This window comes from Takifugu flavidus, unplaced genomic scaffold (genome assembly GCF_003711565.1).
Source record: "Takifugu flavidus isolate HTHZ2018 unplaced genomic scaffold, ASM371156v2 ctg466, whole genome shotgun sequence".
Classification (NCBI taxonomy): domain Eukaryota; kingdom Metazoa; phylum Chordata; class Actinopteri; order Tetraodontiformes; family Tetraodontidae; genus Takifugu; species Takifugu flavidus.
Window position 1 is genome coordinate 3,372 of NW_026622082.1, and position 14,691 is coordinate 18,062.

At 43.4% G+C, this 14,691-nt stretch overlaps 1 protein-coding gene and 1 long non-coding RNA gene across 5 annotated transcripts; both read left to right on the forward strand.

The window, feature by feature from the left end:
- The first annotated feature begins 413 nt into the window (after positions 1-413).
- LOC130520646 (polymeric immunoglobulin receptor-like) lies at positions 414-10,353 on the forward strand. Of its 4 annotated transcripts, XM_057024354.1 has the most exons (9): positions 7,444-7,635; positions 7,705-7,742; positions 8,111-8,222; positions 8,307-8,624; positions 8,707-9,006; positions 9,123-9,227; positions 9,391-9,880; positions 9,975-10,037; positions 10,154-10,353. In XM_057024354.1, the coding sequence occupies exons 3-7, from the start codon at positions 8,177-8,179 to the stop codon at positions 9,408-9,410; spliced, it is 789 nt and encodes a 262-aa protein (XP_056880334.1). In that variant the 5' UTR covers positions 7,444-7,635; positions 7,705-7,742; positions 8,111-8,176; the 3' UTR covers positions 9,411-9,880; positions 9,975-10,037; positions 10,154-10,353. The 4 variants fall into 4 exon arrangements, with proteins under 4 accessions (XP_056880331.1, XP_056880334.1, XP_056880332.1 ...); XM_057024351.1 differs by lacking the exons at positions 7,444-7,635; positions 7,705-7,742; positions 8,111-8,222 and adding an exon at positions 414-659 and having other exon boundaries at positions 9,391-9,488; positions 9,575-9,880; XM_057024352.1 differs by having other exon boundaries at positions 7,444-7,871.
- On the forward strand, positions 871-2,034 carry LOC130520647 (uncharacterized). Its single transcript, XR_008948963.1, has 6 exons — positions 871-926; positions 1,089-1,186; positions 1,273-1,307; positions 1,521-1,577; positions 1,666-1,728; positions 1,829-2,034. It is a non-coding gene; the product is annotated as an uncharacterized LOC130520647 (long non-coding RNA).
- Positions 10,354-14,691: the final 4,338 nt, after the last annotated feature.

Consider the following 14,691-nt stretch of genomic DNA (forward strand, 5'->3'; position numbering starts at 1 on the left):
AGCTGGAGATTCCGTCTCAATTCCATGTCTGTACCACCCAAAATACACCAGCCATGTGAAATACTTGTGTCAAGGATATTATTACGAGTTCTGCTCATGTGCAGTTAAGACAAACCAGCAGAGTTCAGGAAGGTTTTTGATCTCTGATGACAGAGAGAAAAAAGTCTTTACTGTGACCATAAAAGATGTGAGAGAGGGAGACAACGATTTCTGGTGTGTTGTGGACATTAATGGAGGAAGAGATGATGGAACATATTTCCAAGTGTCAGTCACAAGAGGTAAGAAACAAACGTCATTATCATCTTAGTCAACCAGCTTTAGGTTGGATACTGTTTACTGGTGAATTTGCTTCTCTCTAAGATGTTTCCAGTCTCTATGTGGATCATCAGGAGGTAACTGGATTTATTGGGAACAAACAACCATCAAATGTTACTATCAGAACTCTGGACAAGCTAAATGGTGCCGGGTGGGTGGCCCCTGTGTGACACAGTCACAGGGATCAATAGATGGAACCACAGTATTCATTAATGAGACACTTCCCAGAGTCTTCACAGTGACTATGAGTGGACTGAAGATGGAGGACAGTGGTTGGTACTGGTGCAGCAGAGGAGATCTACAGATGCCGGTGCAGATAATTGTCAGAGAGAAACCGTCCACCAGTAAGTTCTGTCTGTCAGTTATTACCACAATTTGATGAATGATGTCATCTTAAATCCAACAGATATTCAACACATTGTCTCTTTTACGCTGTCTTACTGTTTTGTCCTAAATGTAGCTGCTCAGCCTGAGACTTTTACTAGTCCTGAACTTGTCTCTCCGTCGACCACAAATGAAGCAGAGAAACCGTCGACCACAGATGAACAGAGAACCGTCGACCACAGATGAACAGAGAAACCGTCGACCACAGATGAAGATGCTTCCAACAGGTCAGCAGCTCTGCATTAGACTGCAGCCTACATTTATACTAGAAACTGTCACCTTAGGTCCAACAACAGATCCTGCAGCTCCTGCTGAATAGAACCAACAGATATAAAAGAATTTTAGATTGTCCTGTTAATGTCTATGTTTTATGTGTATTTCTGCTGCAGCCTTTCAGGTGTCATCATGACTGTCATCATCTCGTTGTCCTTGTTCATCGTCATGGTATGTTTGTCCTCATTGATCTGGTTCTGCATAAAAAGACAAAGTAAGTCTTGGTTAATCACAGTCAAAGCAAATTTTATAAAATAAATGTTCATTCAGAATAACCAGACTTTCTAATCTGACTTGTAGAGCAGATCCAGGAGGAACCATCAGCTGAGATGTTGGTAAGATTAAACTAGTGTGCAGCAGTTAGACCCAGGACAGAGTTTACAGATGGAACATGTGGAAATGTTGACTTCTTTCAAAAAAACTACAGTGAAGAGGGAAGAATCTGCCTTAGCCTCATTAAACAGATGCAGTTTTGTGATTGTTGTGGTAAAAATAGAAGCTTTTATGTTCAAATGTAAAACAGATCATGGTTTGTCCTTTTAACACAGGCTGAAGATACAGTGATTTACACCAATATGAGAGGAAAACGAAAACCTCCAGTGAAGGTAAAATAACAACAACAATAATAATAATAATCATTTAAAGTCATTTAATAAAGTCATTTGTCATGACTCTTTCTATTCCCTCATGCAGCCATTGAAACCTGAGAGCACCAAACATTCTGTGAGTTTTCCAAAAAGAGGATGCAGATGAACGGTAAATATCAAAACTTATGAGAATCATCATATCACCACCTTGTGGCTGTTATTTAACCTTCCATCCTAAATCTGCCCTCGTGTGTGTTTTGTTTTCACAGGATCCCACTAACTTATACATCAATATTTCTCATCATCACACATCCTAGAATTTGTCACCTCTGCTGGGTTCTTGCTTATTTCAGGAGAATTATAATTATAACTTCTGCAGAGTTCCTGGTTATATTTCTATTTTCATGTTATTTTATATGTTTATTACCACAGAAATATCAACTCAAATAAACCCATTTTTCATGGAGAACACTGATTTTCCAGGAGTGGACTCATATATTGTTATCATGTTTCTGCCATATTAAATAACGTTACACATGTTGGAGGTGAAGATAAAATTCAACATCATCTTTTTTCTTTAGTCACAAGCTTTGAAGAAGCTCTCAGAAATGTGGAAGTCTAAGAAAAGCCCAAGAGAAGTAGAAGAAGAAGCAGAGTTTCTTTTCTTTTTTTTATTGCGCATCAACAACATGGAACATATACCGAAAGGTCACTATGCACATTTTTTATATTTAAGCCCCCCATCCCCCACATAATAATTAAAGGGAAAACTCAAAGAGTAGAAAGAGGGGGGAAAGAAAAGATTAATTCAGGTAGACAAGTTATGATCCTGTGTCAAACCCGGCAAAATTCAGGCTTCAACTCGATGAGACCACAGACGTTTCTAATCTAAGCCAGCTTGCTGTTTTTGTGTGCGCTATGTGAAAGACGACATGATAAAAGATTTTTTATTTTATAAGCCTCTTACAACAACAACTAAGGCAGCCGATGTGAAGAAGCTTGTAGATAACTTCTTCAAAACTGACAGAAGTGTTCAAAACTGTGGTGCAATGTGTGAACTATGTGCGAAATAGTGCTCTGAGGCGCCGCATCTTCAGTGAGCTGTATAAAGAAATGGGCTGTGAATCTGAGGTACTTCTGCACCGTTCTAATGTTCGGTGGTTATCTCAGGGACAGGTGCTGAATCGTGTTGTTGCCATGCGTGTGGAATTATGCCTGTTTTTGCAAGAACACCAATATTGTCATGCAGATTGCTGCAATAATTCTGAGTTCATTCTCATTTTAGCATACATGGCTGATATATTCGCAGCTCTCAATCATCTCAATCAGAGGATGCAGGGTGGTGGAGTCAACATCATGGAAGCGGAAGAAAACCTGAAAGCTTTAAAAAAAATTATATATATTGGTCCGAATTGCTGGCAGTAAGTCGAACTCGTTTCCGGTGAGGGTTGGCCTCCGCCAGGGCTGCCCTTTGTCACCGATTCTGTTCATAATTTTTATGGACAGAATTTCTAGGTGCAGTCATGGTGTTGAGGGGATCCGGTTTGGTGACCTCAGGATCGCGTGTCTGCTTTTTGCGGATGATGTGGTCCTGTTGGCTTCATCGGCCTGTGACCTCCAACTATCACTGGATCGGTTCGCCGCCGCATGTGAAGCGGCTGGGATGAGAATCAGCACCTCCAAATCCGAGGCCATGGTTCTCGACCGGAAAAAGGTGGAGTGCCTTCTCCGGGTAAAGGAGGAGATCCTGCCCCAAGTGGAGGAGTTTAAGTACCTCGGGGTCTTGTTCACGAGTGAGGGAAGAATGGAGCGGGAGATCGACAGGCGGATCGGTGCGGCGTCCACAGTAATGCGGACTCTGCACCGGTCCGTTGTGGTGAAGAGAGAGCTGAGCCGAAAGGCGAAGCTCTCGATTTACCGGTCGATCTTCGTTCCTACCCTCACCTATGGTCATGAGCTTTGGGTAATGACCGAAAGAACAAGATCACGGGTACAAGCGGCTGAAATGAGCTTCCTCCGTAGGGTGGCTGGGCTCTCCCTTAGAGATAGGGTGAGAAGCTCTGCCATCCGGGAGGAGCTCGGAGTAGAGAGTCGCTGCTCCTCCGCGTTGAGAGGAGCCAGATGGGGTGGCTTGGGCATCTAGTCAGGATGCCCCTGGACGCCTCCCTGGTGAGGTGTTCAGGGCATGTCCCTCCGGTAGGAGACCCCCGGGGAGACCCAGGACACGTTGGAGAGACTATGTCTCTCGGCTGGCCTGGGAACGCCTGGGGATCCCTCCGGATGAGCTGGAGGAGGTAGCTGGGGAGAGGGAAGTCTGGGCTTCTCTCCTTAGGCTGCTGCCCCCGCGACCCGACCCGGATAAGCGGTAGAGAATGGATGGATGGATGGATATATATATAGCTTCCGTCATGGAAACGACGAACAGAAAACAATAGCCTCGCAAACTTTCCCCTTCCGGATGACTGTGTAAGTAAAGGTGTGAAATGGGGTGTGAGAAGTCTAAACCATTTCACCCCTTTCATCAGGTGTCACAATAAACAAAATGTATGTTTTTATTGATTTATTTACCTGCAGCCGTTCATTTCATATTAACATATACATTAGACATGAACCTGATTCATCTTCATCTGTTGTCCAGATCAGGGCTCTTGGCTCTGTTTCTACCTCAGTCTCACAGTATAACAAACACTTGCCATAGAATCTCCTATTTGATGATCAGACACCATGTTTTCCATATAGGAATATTTGATCCTGAAAATGTTCTCCCACGTTTTCATTACGATCAGCACATTATTGAAGACATCCTGTCTGGAGAACTGTGGCCTCTGCTTCTGGAAGGTGTCTGGCGCCTTCTAGAGGACAATTGGTATCACTGTAAATGAGAAAGGTCCCACATGTTTGGCCCAACAAAATTCTTCTAGTTCCACCTGACAGTTTTCATCACAGAAATCCAAGTTTTAAAAGCAGTTTTGCTTTTTCTCTCAATTTCTTCGGGCATGAGGTGTTACGAGCGGTTGTATCAGGACCCGAAAGCAGGCAGGACACAGTGGCGTTTCGTCTTCCGAGAAGCTTTATTTAAGTTCACAGAAAGTTATGCAACTCAAAAGGCGTGGAGACCACGACTCAGTTCTTAATCCAAACAGGAAATGAAAACTTACGACAAAAAATCCCGAGCGGGGTCAAAAGTAGTAATGTTCCCTCTGACACGGGGCTTCGAACCACGCCCCAAAACTCGGTAGAGTTTTTCTGAAGCACTGCTCCGGAGCTCGCTTCAAATCACGTGACTGATGACGTTTGAACCTCTTCACTGCTTCATTCGGCCTGAATCAGCTGACTGGTTCGGTTCAATGGGCGGGTCTCAGTTGTGTTTAAAAATGGGATGAAACAGCGCAATACGTTGCCTATCTGGTCAATACCTTTTTGGATTTGATTTGATTAGCGTTCGTATTGCTTTCGGTTTGCTTTCTTATTGCTTTGCAATGGAACCAACCAGGAAGAGATCTCAAGTCTGGGACCACTTTGAAATGGTGCCGCCGAACAAGGTAGGTGTTACAAACGTATTTTTCAACTCTTATTCACACGTAACAAATAATAAACCACACACACATCACATTTTTAATTTGCAGGTGAAGTGTTTGCTTTGTTCCCGACATCTGGCGTATAATAATAACACGTCATCAATGATGAGGCATTACCGAGCCAAACATGAGAATGAAGCTGGTGGTGCTGCTGTGATGACGTTTCCACCAGGTGAGTGGGTGCTGTTCCAGGCAATATTAAGAGTAACTTTTAAACTTTACTGCGCAGGTTTGGGTGTATAGAATTAGTTAATTAACTAAATTAATCTTGTTCTGCTAACTTCCATATTTTATGTAGCAGGAAGCAGGAGTTTGATGAAGCTCTAGTGGATTTCATAGTGAAAGATTCCCAGCCTTTCACTGTGGTGTCTGATCCTGGCTTCCGTGCTCTGGTGGCTAAACTGGATCCCACATACACCCTTCCATCAAGGCAGACAGTTAAAGCCATGGTGGAGAGGAGGTATGTGGAAGAAAAGGAGAAGGCCAAGGCAGCCCTGCAGAATGTTGACAGTGTCAGCTTGACCGCAGACATGTGGACTTCCATCAACATGGATGCGTATCTCGCTGTCACCTGTCACGCTATTCATGCAGGTGAACTCTCCACCACCCTGTTGGGAGTTCGGCCTTTTCCTATCAGTCACACAGCAGAGAACATCGCTGGAACTGCTCGAGAGATTTTAAGGGAATGGGCTCTTGAAGAGAAGGTGAGGTGCTTGGTGGCTGACGCAGCAGCAAATATGATGCTGCAGCAACTATTCTGCGGGTGCGGCATACTGTCTGCCTGGCTCACGCACTAAACTTAATTGTCAAAAAGGCCATGGATGCTACTCCTGGGCTAGATAATATAAGATCAAAAACGAGGCGGATGATCACCTATTTTAAATCAAGCACCACCGCTAAAGAGAAGCTGCAGCAGATCCAGGTGCAAATGGGCGTCCTGTCACAAAACTAATAATTGAAGTAGACACAAGATGGAATAGCACCTATGAGATGCTGCAGCGTCTTTATGAGCAGAGGGATGCAGCTGCCGCTGCTCTGACCACTCTGCCCACAGATTTGGACCTGTTGACTGCAAATGACTTTGAGTGTGCATCTGAGTGTAGGAAGATACTGTCACCTTTTCATGCTGCCACCGTAGAGCTCTCACATGAAAAGAGGGTGTCGGGATCAAAAATAACACCCCTGATAAAAATGCTGAAGCATGCTTTGAGTGAGCTGATGGCACAGAACTCAAACATAAACCTCAATAGAATTATGAATGATAAACTCAGTGGAATAGAAACCACAAGCATCTTCTCTTTATCATCATTACTTGACCCAAGATTTTAAACACTCGGATTCCAAAGCCCTTCAAATGCCGAGTCAGCTGTGCACCGGTTAAAATCGGAGTGTGCGGCATTGTTGCGGAACGCACCCACCGAAGAGGACCCGCCGTCCACTTCAACAGCACAGCCAGAACCAGCTGCTTCTTCCCAAGGTACAAAAATTATAGAATTTGGATCAATAGATTTATTTGCATTGATTCATGTACGGACTAAACTTTATGTAATGTTTTATTTTAAGTCATTGATCTGTAGAAGCTGTTGGACAGGGATGCTGAAGAAGCAAGAGCGTCCAGGAATGCCACCGCTGATGCCATAGTGGGAGGTGCAGCGTTCCATCTGTCAGCCCTTCCACTTGAACGATCACAGGACCCTCTGGTGTACTGGATGAAAACAAAGCCCTATACCCAAACCTGTACCACCTGGCAAACCAGTGCCTCGCAACACCAGCATCCTCTGTGCCCTGCGAGAGGGTGTTTTCTAAAGCTGGGGAAATCGTTTCAAAAAAGAGAAACGCCTCAAACCCTCGACTGTGGAGAAACTGTTGTTTTTAAATAAAAATGCATAAGCACACCAGTTCACCCAAGCACCTTAGGCCCATACCCCCCACCTGTTCCTAAAATATAATAATAATAATAATAATAATAATAATAATAATAATAATACTACAACATCAAAAGTGCACGCTTGCTGGGTCATAACCCAGCAACGTGCACTTTGCATGGCTGCATGGCTGCAGTACAACCAATGCGCCAGCAGATGACCCCCGCGTTCGGAATGATTGAAGCTTCGAGTAATGAACCAATTTTCAACACAATGGTCCAAAAGGGTTCAAAGCCTCATTTGGACATCACTAGCCAAAGCAGTCCGCGAAGGAAAAACACAAACGATAATCCGATAAACGGGTTCAAAAGGAATCCACGAAGGAAAAGTTTCACGATAGTCCAGGGGGGTATTCCGGGGAATTCCGAATCAGACAAAACACGCCAACGCTGGCCACCCGTGAGAACAGTCCATAAATAGGTGGCTTGATTACTGATAGTCTGCAGGTGCACCAGTCCCCGGCACCACCTGAAGCCATGGCTCCACCACGCCCCCCGCAGGAGAAACCCTGCAAAAAAAAGTTCCCAGAAACTGGGAACCTGACATGAGGGTCGTCTGGCAGCAACAAGAGAGGTACATGACATCACTTTCAATATTTTAGCAGGCTCACTTGGTAAGTTTGGTTTGCCTTTTCCTTCTCAGGTTGCAGATCCTCATCTGTGACTGCAGCCACGTCACAGGTGAGGACATATTGTCATGTTGCAGCTTGCTGTTGAAGAAGGGCGGCAGAAGATGGATTTATTTGAGCCTGGAGGTTCGTCCCTTGGTTGATATTTACCCTGAATAAAGGATGGAGTTTTGTCACAGAGGTGAGACTGATATTAATAGAAACATGCACATTAATGAACTAATGGCCTGAAATTGATTTTGATGTAAAGCATCTTTACATTAAATTAAACCTTTGCAAATAACTTTTCATCTGCAAGATACAAAAAAACAACACAAAATTGTTGTACAAGTCAGATAATATATTCATGGGTTTTTACAAAACAATTCTCCAAACAATGGTGCTGCTATTTCTTTAACACATGTATTTTCATAAAATCAGGAAGTGGAAACTCATTAAATAGACGGCCGTGCCTTCTGTTGGTCTTATTCTGGTTGCTGCAGCGACATGGCTCTTCACCTCAGCATTTCTCTCCTCCTCACTGGACTCACAGGTCAGTCACTGGGTGGCTTTCTATTTACACTTGTTTGAATCTTTACTACAAGATGTCCAACTCATGCATTTGGTCTCGTTGCAGGAGTTTACAGCGTCACTACAGTCACTAAAGTGTCAGTGAAAGCTGGAGATTCCGTCTCAATTCCATGTCTGTACCACCCAAAATACACCAGCCATGTGAAATACTTGTGTCAAGGATATTATTACAACTCCTGCTCATGTGCAGTTAAGACAAACCAGCAGAGTTCAGGAAGGTTTTTGATCTCTGATGACAGAGAGAAAAAAGTCTTTACTGTGACCATAAAAGATGTGAGAGAGGGAGACACAGATTTCTGGTGTATTGTGGAGATTAATGGAGGAAGTGATGATAGAACATATTTCCAAGTGTCAGTCACAAGAGGTAAGAACCAAACGTCATTATCATCTTAGTCAACCAGCTTTAGGTTGGATACTGTTTACTGGTGAATTTGCTTCTCTCTAAGATGTTTCCAGTCTCTATGTGGATCATCAGGAGGTAACTGGATTTATTGGAGAACAAACAACCATCAAATGTTACTATCAGAACTCTGGACAAGCTAAATGGTGCCGGGTGGGTGGCCCCTGTGTGACACAGTCACAGGGATCAATAGATGGAACCACAGTATTCATTAATGAGACACCTCCCAGAGTCTTCACAGTGACTATGAGCGGACTGAAGATGGAGGACAGTGGTTGGTACTGGTGCAGCAGAGGAGATCTACAGATGCCGGTGCAGATAATTGTCAGAGAGAAACCGTCCACCAGTAAGTTCTGTCTGTCAGTTATTACCACAATTTGATGAATGATGTCATCTTAAATCCAACAGATATTCAACATATTGTCTCTTTTACTCTGTCTTACTGTTTTGTCCTAAATGTAGCTGCTCAGCCAGAGACTTTTACTAGTCCTGAACTTGTCTCTCCGTCGACCACAAATGAAGCAGAGAAACCGTCGATGATGAAGCAGATGAAGATGCTCCCAACAGGTCAGCAGCTCTGCATTAGACTGCAGCCTACATTTATACTAGAAACTGTCACCTTTAGGTCCAACAACAGATCCTGCAGCTCCTGCTGAATAGAACCAACAGATATAAAAGAATTTTAGATTGTCCTGTTAATGTCTATGTTTTATGTGTATTTCTGCTGCAGTCTTTCAGGTGTCGTCATGACTGTCATCATCTCGTTGTACTTGTTCATTGTCATGGTATTTTTGTCCGCATTGATCTGGTTCTGCATAAAAAGACAAAGTAAGTCTTGGTTAATCACAGTCAAAGCAAATTTTATAAAATAAATGTTCATTCAGAATAACCAGACTTTCTAATCTGACTTGTAGAGCAGATCCAGGAGGAACCATCAGCTGAGATGTTGGTAAGATTAAACTAGTGTGCAGCAGTTAGGCCCAGGACAGAGTTTACAGATGGAACATGTGGAAATGTTGACTTCTTTCAAAAAAACTACAGTGAAGAGGGAAGAATCTGCCTTAGCCTCATTAAACAGATGCAGTTTTGTGATTGTTGTGGTAAAAATAGAAGCTTTTATTATTCAAATGTAAAACAGATCATGGTTTGTCCTTTTAACACAGGCTCAAAATACAGTGATTTACACCAATATGAGAGGAAAACGAAAACCTCCAGTGAAGGTAAAATAACAACAACAACAACAATAATAATAATAATCATTTAAAGTCATTTAATAAAGTCATTTGTCATGACTCTTTCTCTTCCCTCATGCAGCCATTGAAACCTGAGGGCACCAAACATTCTGTGAGTTTTCCAAAAAGAGGATGCAGACGAACGGTAAATATCAAAACTTATGAGAATAATAACTTATGAGAATCATCATATCACCACTTTGTGGCTGTTATTTAACCTTTCATCCTAAATCTGCCCTCGTGTGTGTTTTGTTTTCACAGGATCCCACTAACTTATACATCAATATTTCTCATCATCACACATCCTAGAATTTGTCACCTCTGCTGGGTTCTTGCTTATTTCAGGATAATTATAACTTCTGCAGAGTTCCTGGTTATATTTCTATTTTCACGTTATTTTATATGTTTATTACCACAGAAATATCAACTCAAATAAACCCATTTTTCATGGAGAACACTGATTTTCCAGGAGTGGCATATATTGTTGACATGTTTCTGCCATATTAAATAACGTTACACATGTTGGAGGTGAAGCTTCATTTGCAGTGGAAGATAAAATTCAACATCATCTTTTTTCTTTAGTCACAAGCTTTGAAGAAGCTCTCAGAAATGTGGAAGTCTAAAAAAAAGCCCAAGAGAAGTAGAAGAAGAAGCAGAGTTTTTTTTCTTTTATTTTTTTATTGAGCATCAACAACATGGAACATATACCGAAAGGTCACGATGCACATTTTTGTATTTAAGCCCCCCATCCCCCACATAATAATTAAAGGGAAAACTCAAAGAGAAGAAAGAGGGGGGGGAAAGAAAAGATTAATTCAGGTAGACAAGTTATGATCCTGTGTCTGGTCTGTGGTTGGGGTTTTGTGCTCATTTTGTCCACTAGGGGGTAGTAAGTGACCCATCTGCTGTGCTGGCTGCCTCCACACCTGCAGCTAATCTGGTCATTTGGCCTTTTCAGCAACCAGCACAGCTGCCCGGCGTCAGATCATTTCGTCTGTACTGGTATTAAACTGAGTGTTTCTTTGATGGACTATTGGGGTTTTTTGCATTTGACTGTGTCATTCCTTTTGTTTTAGGTCACTACTGTTCCAATGAGCACTCCTTGGGTTTGGCTCAACACTTCCTTCACTGCAGTCACCATTTATAGAGCACACTGTGTAAATATTTTCTAAATAACCTGTAGATCACCAAAGTGGCCTTTTTGTCTGTCTTCTTGGGTCCCACTTGAGTTTTTTCAGAACTTAACATATAATTTTTTAATAAATTTAATAGCAGACCATATACCCAATGGCACACCAGATTGAATCTGCTCACTAAAGAAGACATCGTTCACATAGATTTAATAACCATCACAAAGACATATGTAAGATGACTCCCAAATGATACCTAAGTGAGCAAAGTTTGAAGGGTTCCTAAGTATGTCAACACTGGATCCCAGACAGAAAACAATTTGTCCCTGCAGTCCCTGAGAGTACATCCTATTTTCTCTAATTGTATGAATTGTGCAAGGTTGCTGAACCACATAGACACTTTGGGTGGATTTTTTATTTCCAATGCAATAACAATCTTCTACGTGCAAGCAGCATCATAAAAGCTATAATGGTCTTAGAACTTTTCCTTAATGTCTCATGTCTTTTGTCTGCAATACCAAATATGGCCACAGTTGGACTGGGCTGAAGATCAATATTCAATGCTTCTGATAAAATTTTAAAAATGCTAGACCAATAGGTTGCCAAAGCCAAAACAGATGTGTTAAATCAGCAAGAGTGTTTCTACACGTGTTGCAGTTTGCATCTGAAATATTCTAGCCAATCTTGCTTTAGAATAGTGGATGTGATGAAGACTCTTGAATTGTATAATGCTTAGTTTGGCACAGGAGGTGCTATCATTTACTCTAAGGCAGGGGTCGGCAAATCCAGTCCTCGAGGGCCAGATTCAAGCCAGACTTTCTGTCCTACAGGAAAATACTTTCACCTTGGGTTCCATTTACCTTGGTGAAAGCGGTTTCTGGATTCCAGCCTTCATGGATTGGACTTGCCCATCAGAGGAGGTCAAATCCATTCCTCGAGGGTTGAATTCAAGCTGGGATTTGCATCCTACCAGGCAGGAAATGCTTTCACCAAGTAAACCTCAGGTGAAAGTGTTTACCTGTAGGACAGAAAGTCTGGCTTGGATCCGGAACTCGATGCCCACCGCTGCAAGGAGTGCCCTCTCCCACAGATCCTCCTCCAAATTTTCCCCTAGTTCATCCACCCAATCTGCTCTGATTTTTGATAATGATGTGTTTTTAAAAGAGGTTATATGATTGCTAATTCTCGAGATAAGCGATTTAGAGTTAAATAGTGATTTTACAAGATCATCTGAACCAGAAGGTAATGTTATGCATGAATGAAAGTTGGGATCCTGACGTTGATGAAATTGATGGACTTGAGAATACAGGAATAGGCTAGACCGCAAAGTTCCATTTTTATGAATCTCTTTTTCATTTATTGTTGCTCTCTTGGTGACGTGGCCCTTCTGGGTGACAGGCCAGATAGCTTTGGTGGTCCTGAGGGTGTTAAGGGGGTCCACTTTGGTGGCCTCAGGATGGGGTCTCTGTATTTTGCAGATGATGTGGTTCTGCTGGCACCACCAGGCTGTGGATTTCAGCTCTCAGTGGAGCGGTTTCAAGGCCAAGTGTGAAGCAGCAGGAATGAGAATCAGCACCTCTAAATCTGAGACCATGGCCCTCAGCCATAAGGCTGGAGTGTCTCGTCTGGGCGGGGGGTGAGATCCTTTCACAGGGTGAGAGCTCGGTCATCAGGGAGGGGGGTCGCTATAGAGCCACTGCCCATCAGATCAAGAGGACCCAGATGAGGTGACTCTGGCATCTGGTTAGGATGCCTCCTGGGCCCCTCCCTGGTGAGGTTTTCCTGCTACGTCCCACTAGCTCGAGACTCAGGGATGAACCAGAAAAGCTGGAGGGTCAATCCCAGCTGGCCTGGGAGGAGCGAGAGATCCTAACACTGAAGATGTGTGAGGTAGCCCATGGAACAGAACATGGGGCCTCTGCATAGGCTACGGCCCCATGGCCTGACTCCAGATAAGCGGATGGATGGATGGATGGATGGATAGGGATGGATGGATGGATGGATGGATGGATGGATGGATGGATGGATGGATGGATGGATGGATGGATGGATGGATGATGGATGGAGGATGGATGAGGATGGATGGAGGGGCAGGTGATTATTCAGCAGCCTGAACATGCTTTATTCTCACTTCTCCCCAATCATCCCCCTCCAGCTCCTCACACACCTGCTTCCTTCACGTCCTCCTTCCCTTCCAAAGTGCAGAACTCGTCACCCGTGCACTCCAACTACAAACAGCTGTTACAATAATGATGATAATACGAAGATGGTTTCCACAGGTGCTGGTTTAACCTCTGTGACTGAGTCACAACTTCATGGGCCTCCTGAAGCTCTAAACCAGTGGTTCTTAACCTGGGTTTGATCGAACTCTAGTCTTGCACCGGCAAAACTAAAGGAGCATTTCTTGAAGCTGCATGCAGATGGGGAAGACAGGAACACAACACTTGCTGAATTCAAGGTGAAGAGAGCCAGATTCGATGAAAAGGCCACTCTGCCTTCTTTTGGATTTGTACCCATTGACAAACCGATCCTCACAGCATCGTACGAAGGTGCTTACCTGATCACAAAGCAGGGCAAGCCACACACCACTGTGTGAAACACTCATGAAACCAGCTGCCTTAAAGATGCCGAATCGATACTCGGAACAGCGGCCGAAGGTAAATTATCCCAAATCCCTCTTTCAAATGACACCATCAGCGAGAGAATAGAGGGCACGAGTAAAGACATCTTGGCTCAAGTAGTCGCAGATCTGATTTCAAACCCGGCAAAATTCAGGCTTCAACTCGATGAGACCACAGACGTTTCTATTCTAAGCCAGCTTGCTGTTTTTGTGCGCTATGTGAAAGACGACATGATAAAAGAAGATTTTTTATTTTGTAAGCCTCTTACAACAACAACTAAGGCAGCCGATGTGAAGAAGCTTGTAGATAACTTCTTCAGAGATGACAATCTTTCATGGGATATGGTTTCTGCAGGTTGTACGGACAGAGCTCCAGTCATGCTGGGAAGAAAGTCTGGTTTTGGTGTGTGAGTAAAAGTCGATGCACCACACATCATTGTCACACATTGTATTCTGCACAGGCATGCGTTGGCAACAAAAACCTCGCCTCCAAAACTGACAGATGTGTTCAAAACTGTGGTGCAATGTGTGAACATTGTGCGAAATAGTGGCACCACATCTTCAGTGAGCTGTGTAAAGAAATGGGCTGTGAATCTGAGGTACTTCTGCACCGTTCTAATGTTCGGTGGTTATCTCAGGGACAGGTGCTGAATCGTGTTGTTGCCATGTGCGTGTGGAATTAGCCCTGTTTTTGCAAGAACACCAACATTGTCATGCAGATTGCTTCAATCATTCTGAGTTCATTCTCATTTTAGCATTGTTGGATCGCGATACCTTTCAAGTGTAGCTGCCGATCCGCGTGTTCTTTGAATGAAGACTTCGTGAAGAAAAGTACCAATTTCAAAATGTATTAACAATAGAACCAATTCCAGATACAAATATTACAGAGCTCCGGCCAGTTCATAACCCTAGCAACAACGAGTCAATTGTCAGGCATGAAGTCTGACAACCTAACTATCCCTTGGCCCAGTCCTTTTAGTCACACACATGCAAATTCACAATGTTCATGCAATCCAATCCAGATCCCCTGCGAGATGTCCTCGTCCTCT

Excerpts from the sequence above, each read along its gene's own strand:
- LOC130520646 (XM_057024351.1), top strand. The coding sequence starts at position 560 with ATGAGTGGACTGAAGATGGAGGACAGTGGTTGGTACTGGTGCAGCAGA. Across the intron at positions 8,625-8,706 it reads CCAAGTGTCAGTCACAAGAG|ATGTTTCCAGTCTCTATGTG; the intron begins GTAAGAACCAAA and ends CTTCTCTCTAAG. Across the intron at positions 9,007-9,122 it reads CAGAGAGAAACCGTCCACCA|CTGCTCAGCCAGAGACTTTT; the intron begins GTAAGTTCTGTC and ends TCCTAAATGTAG.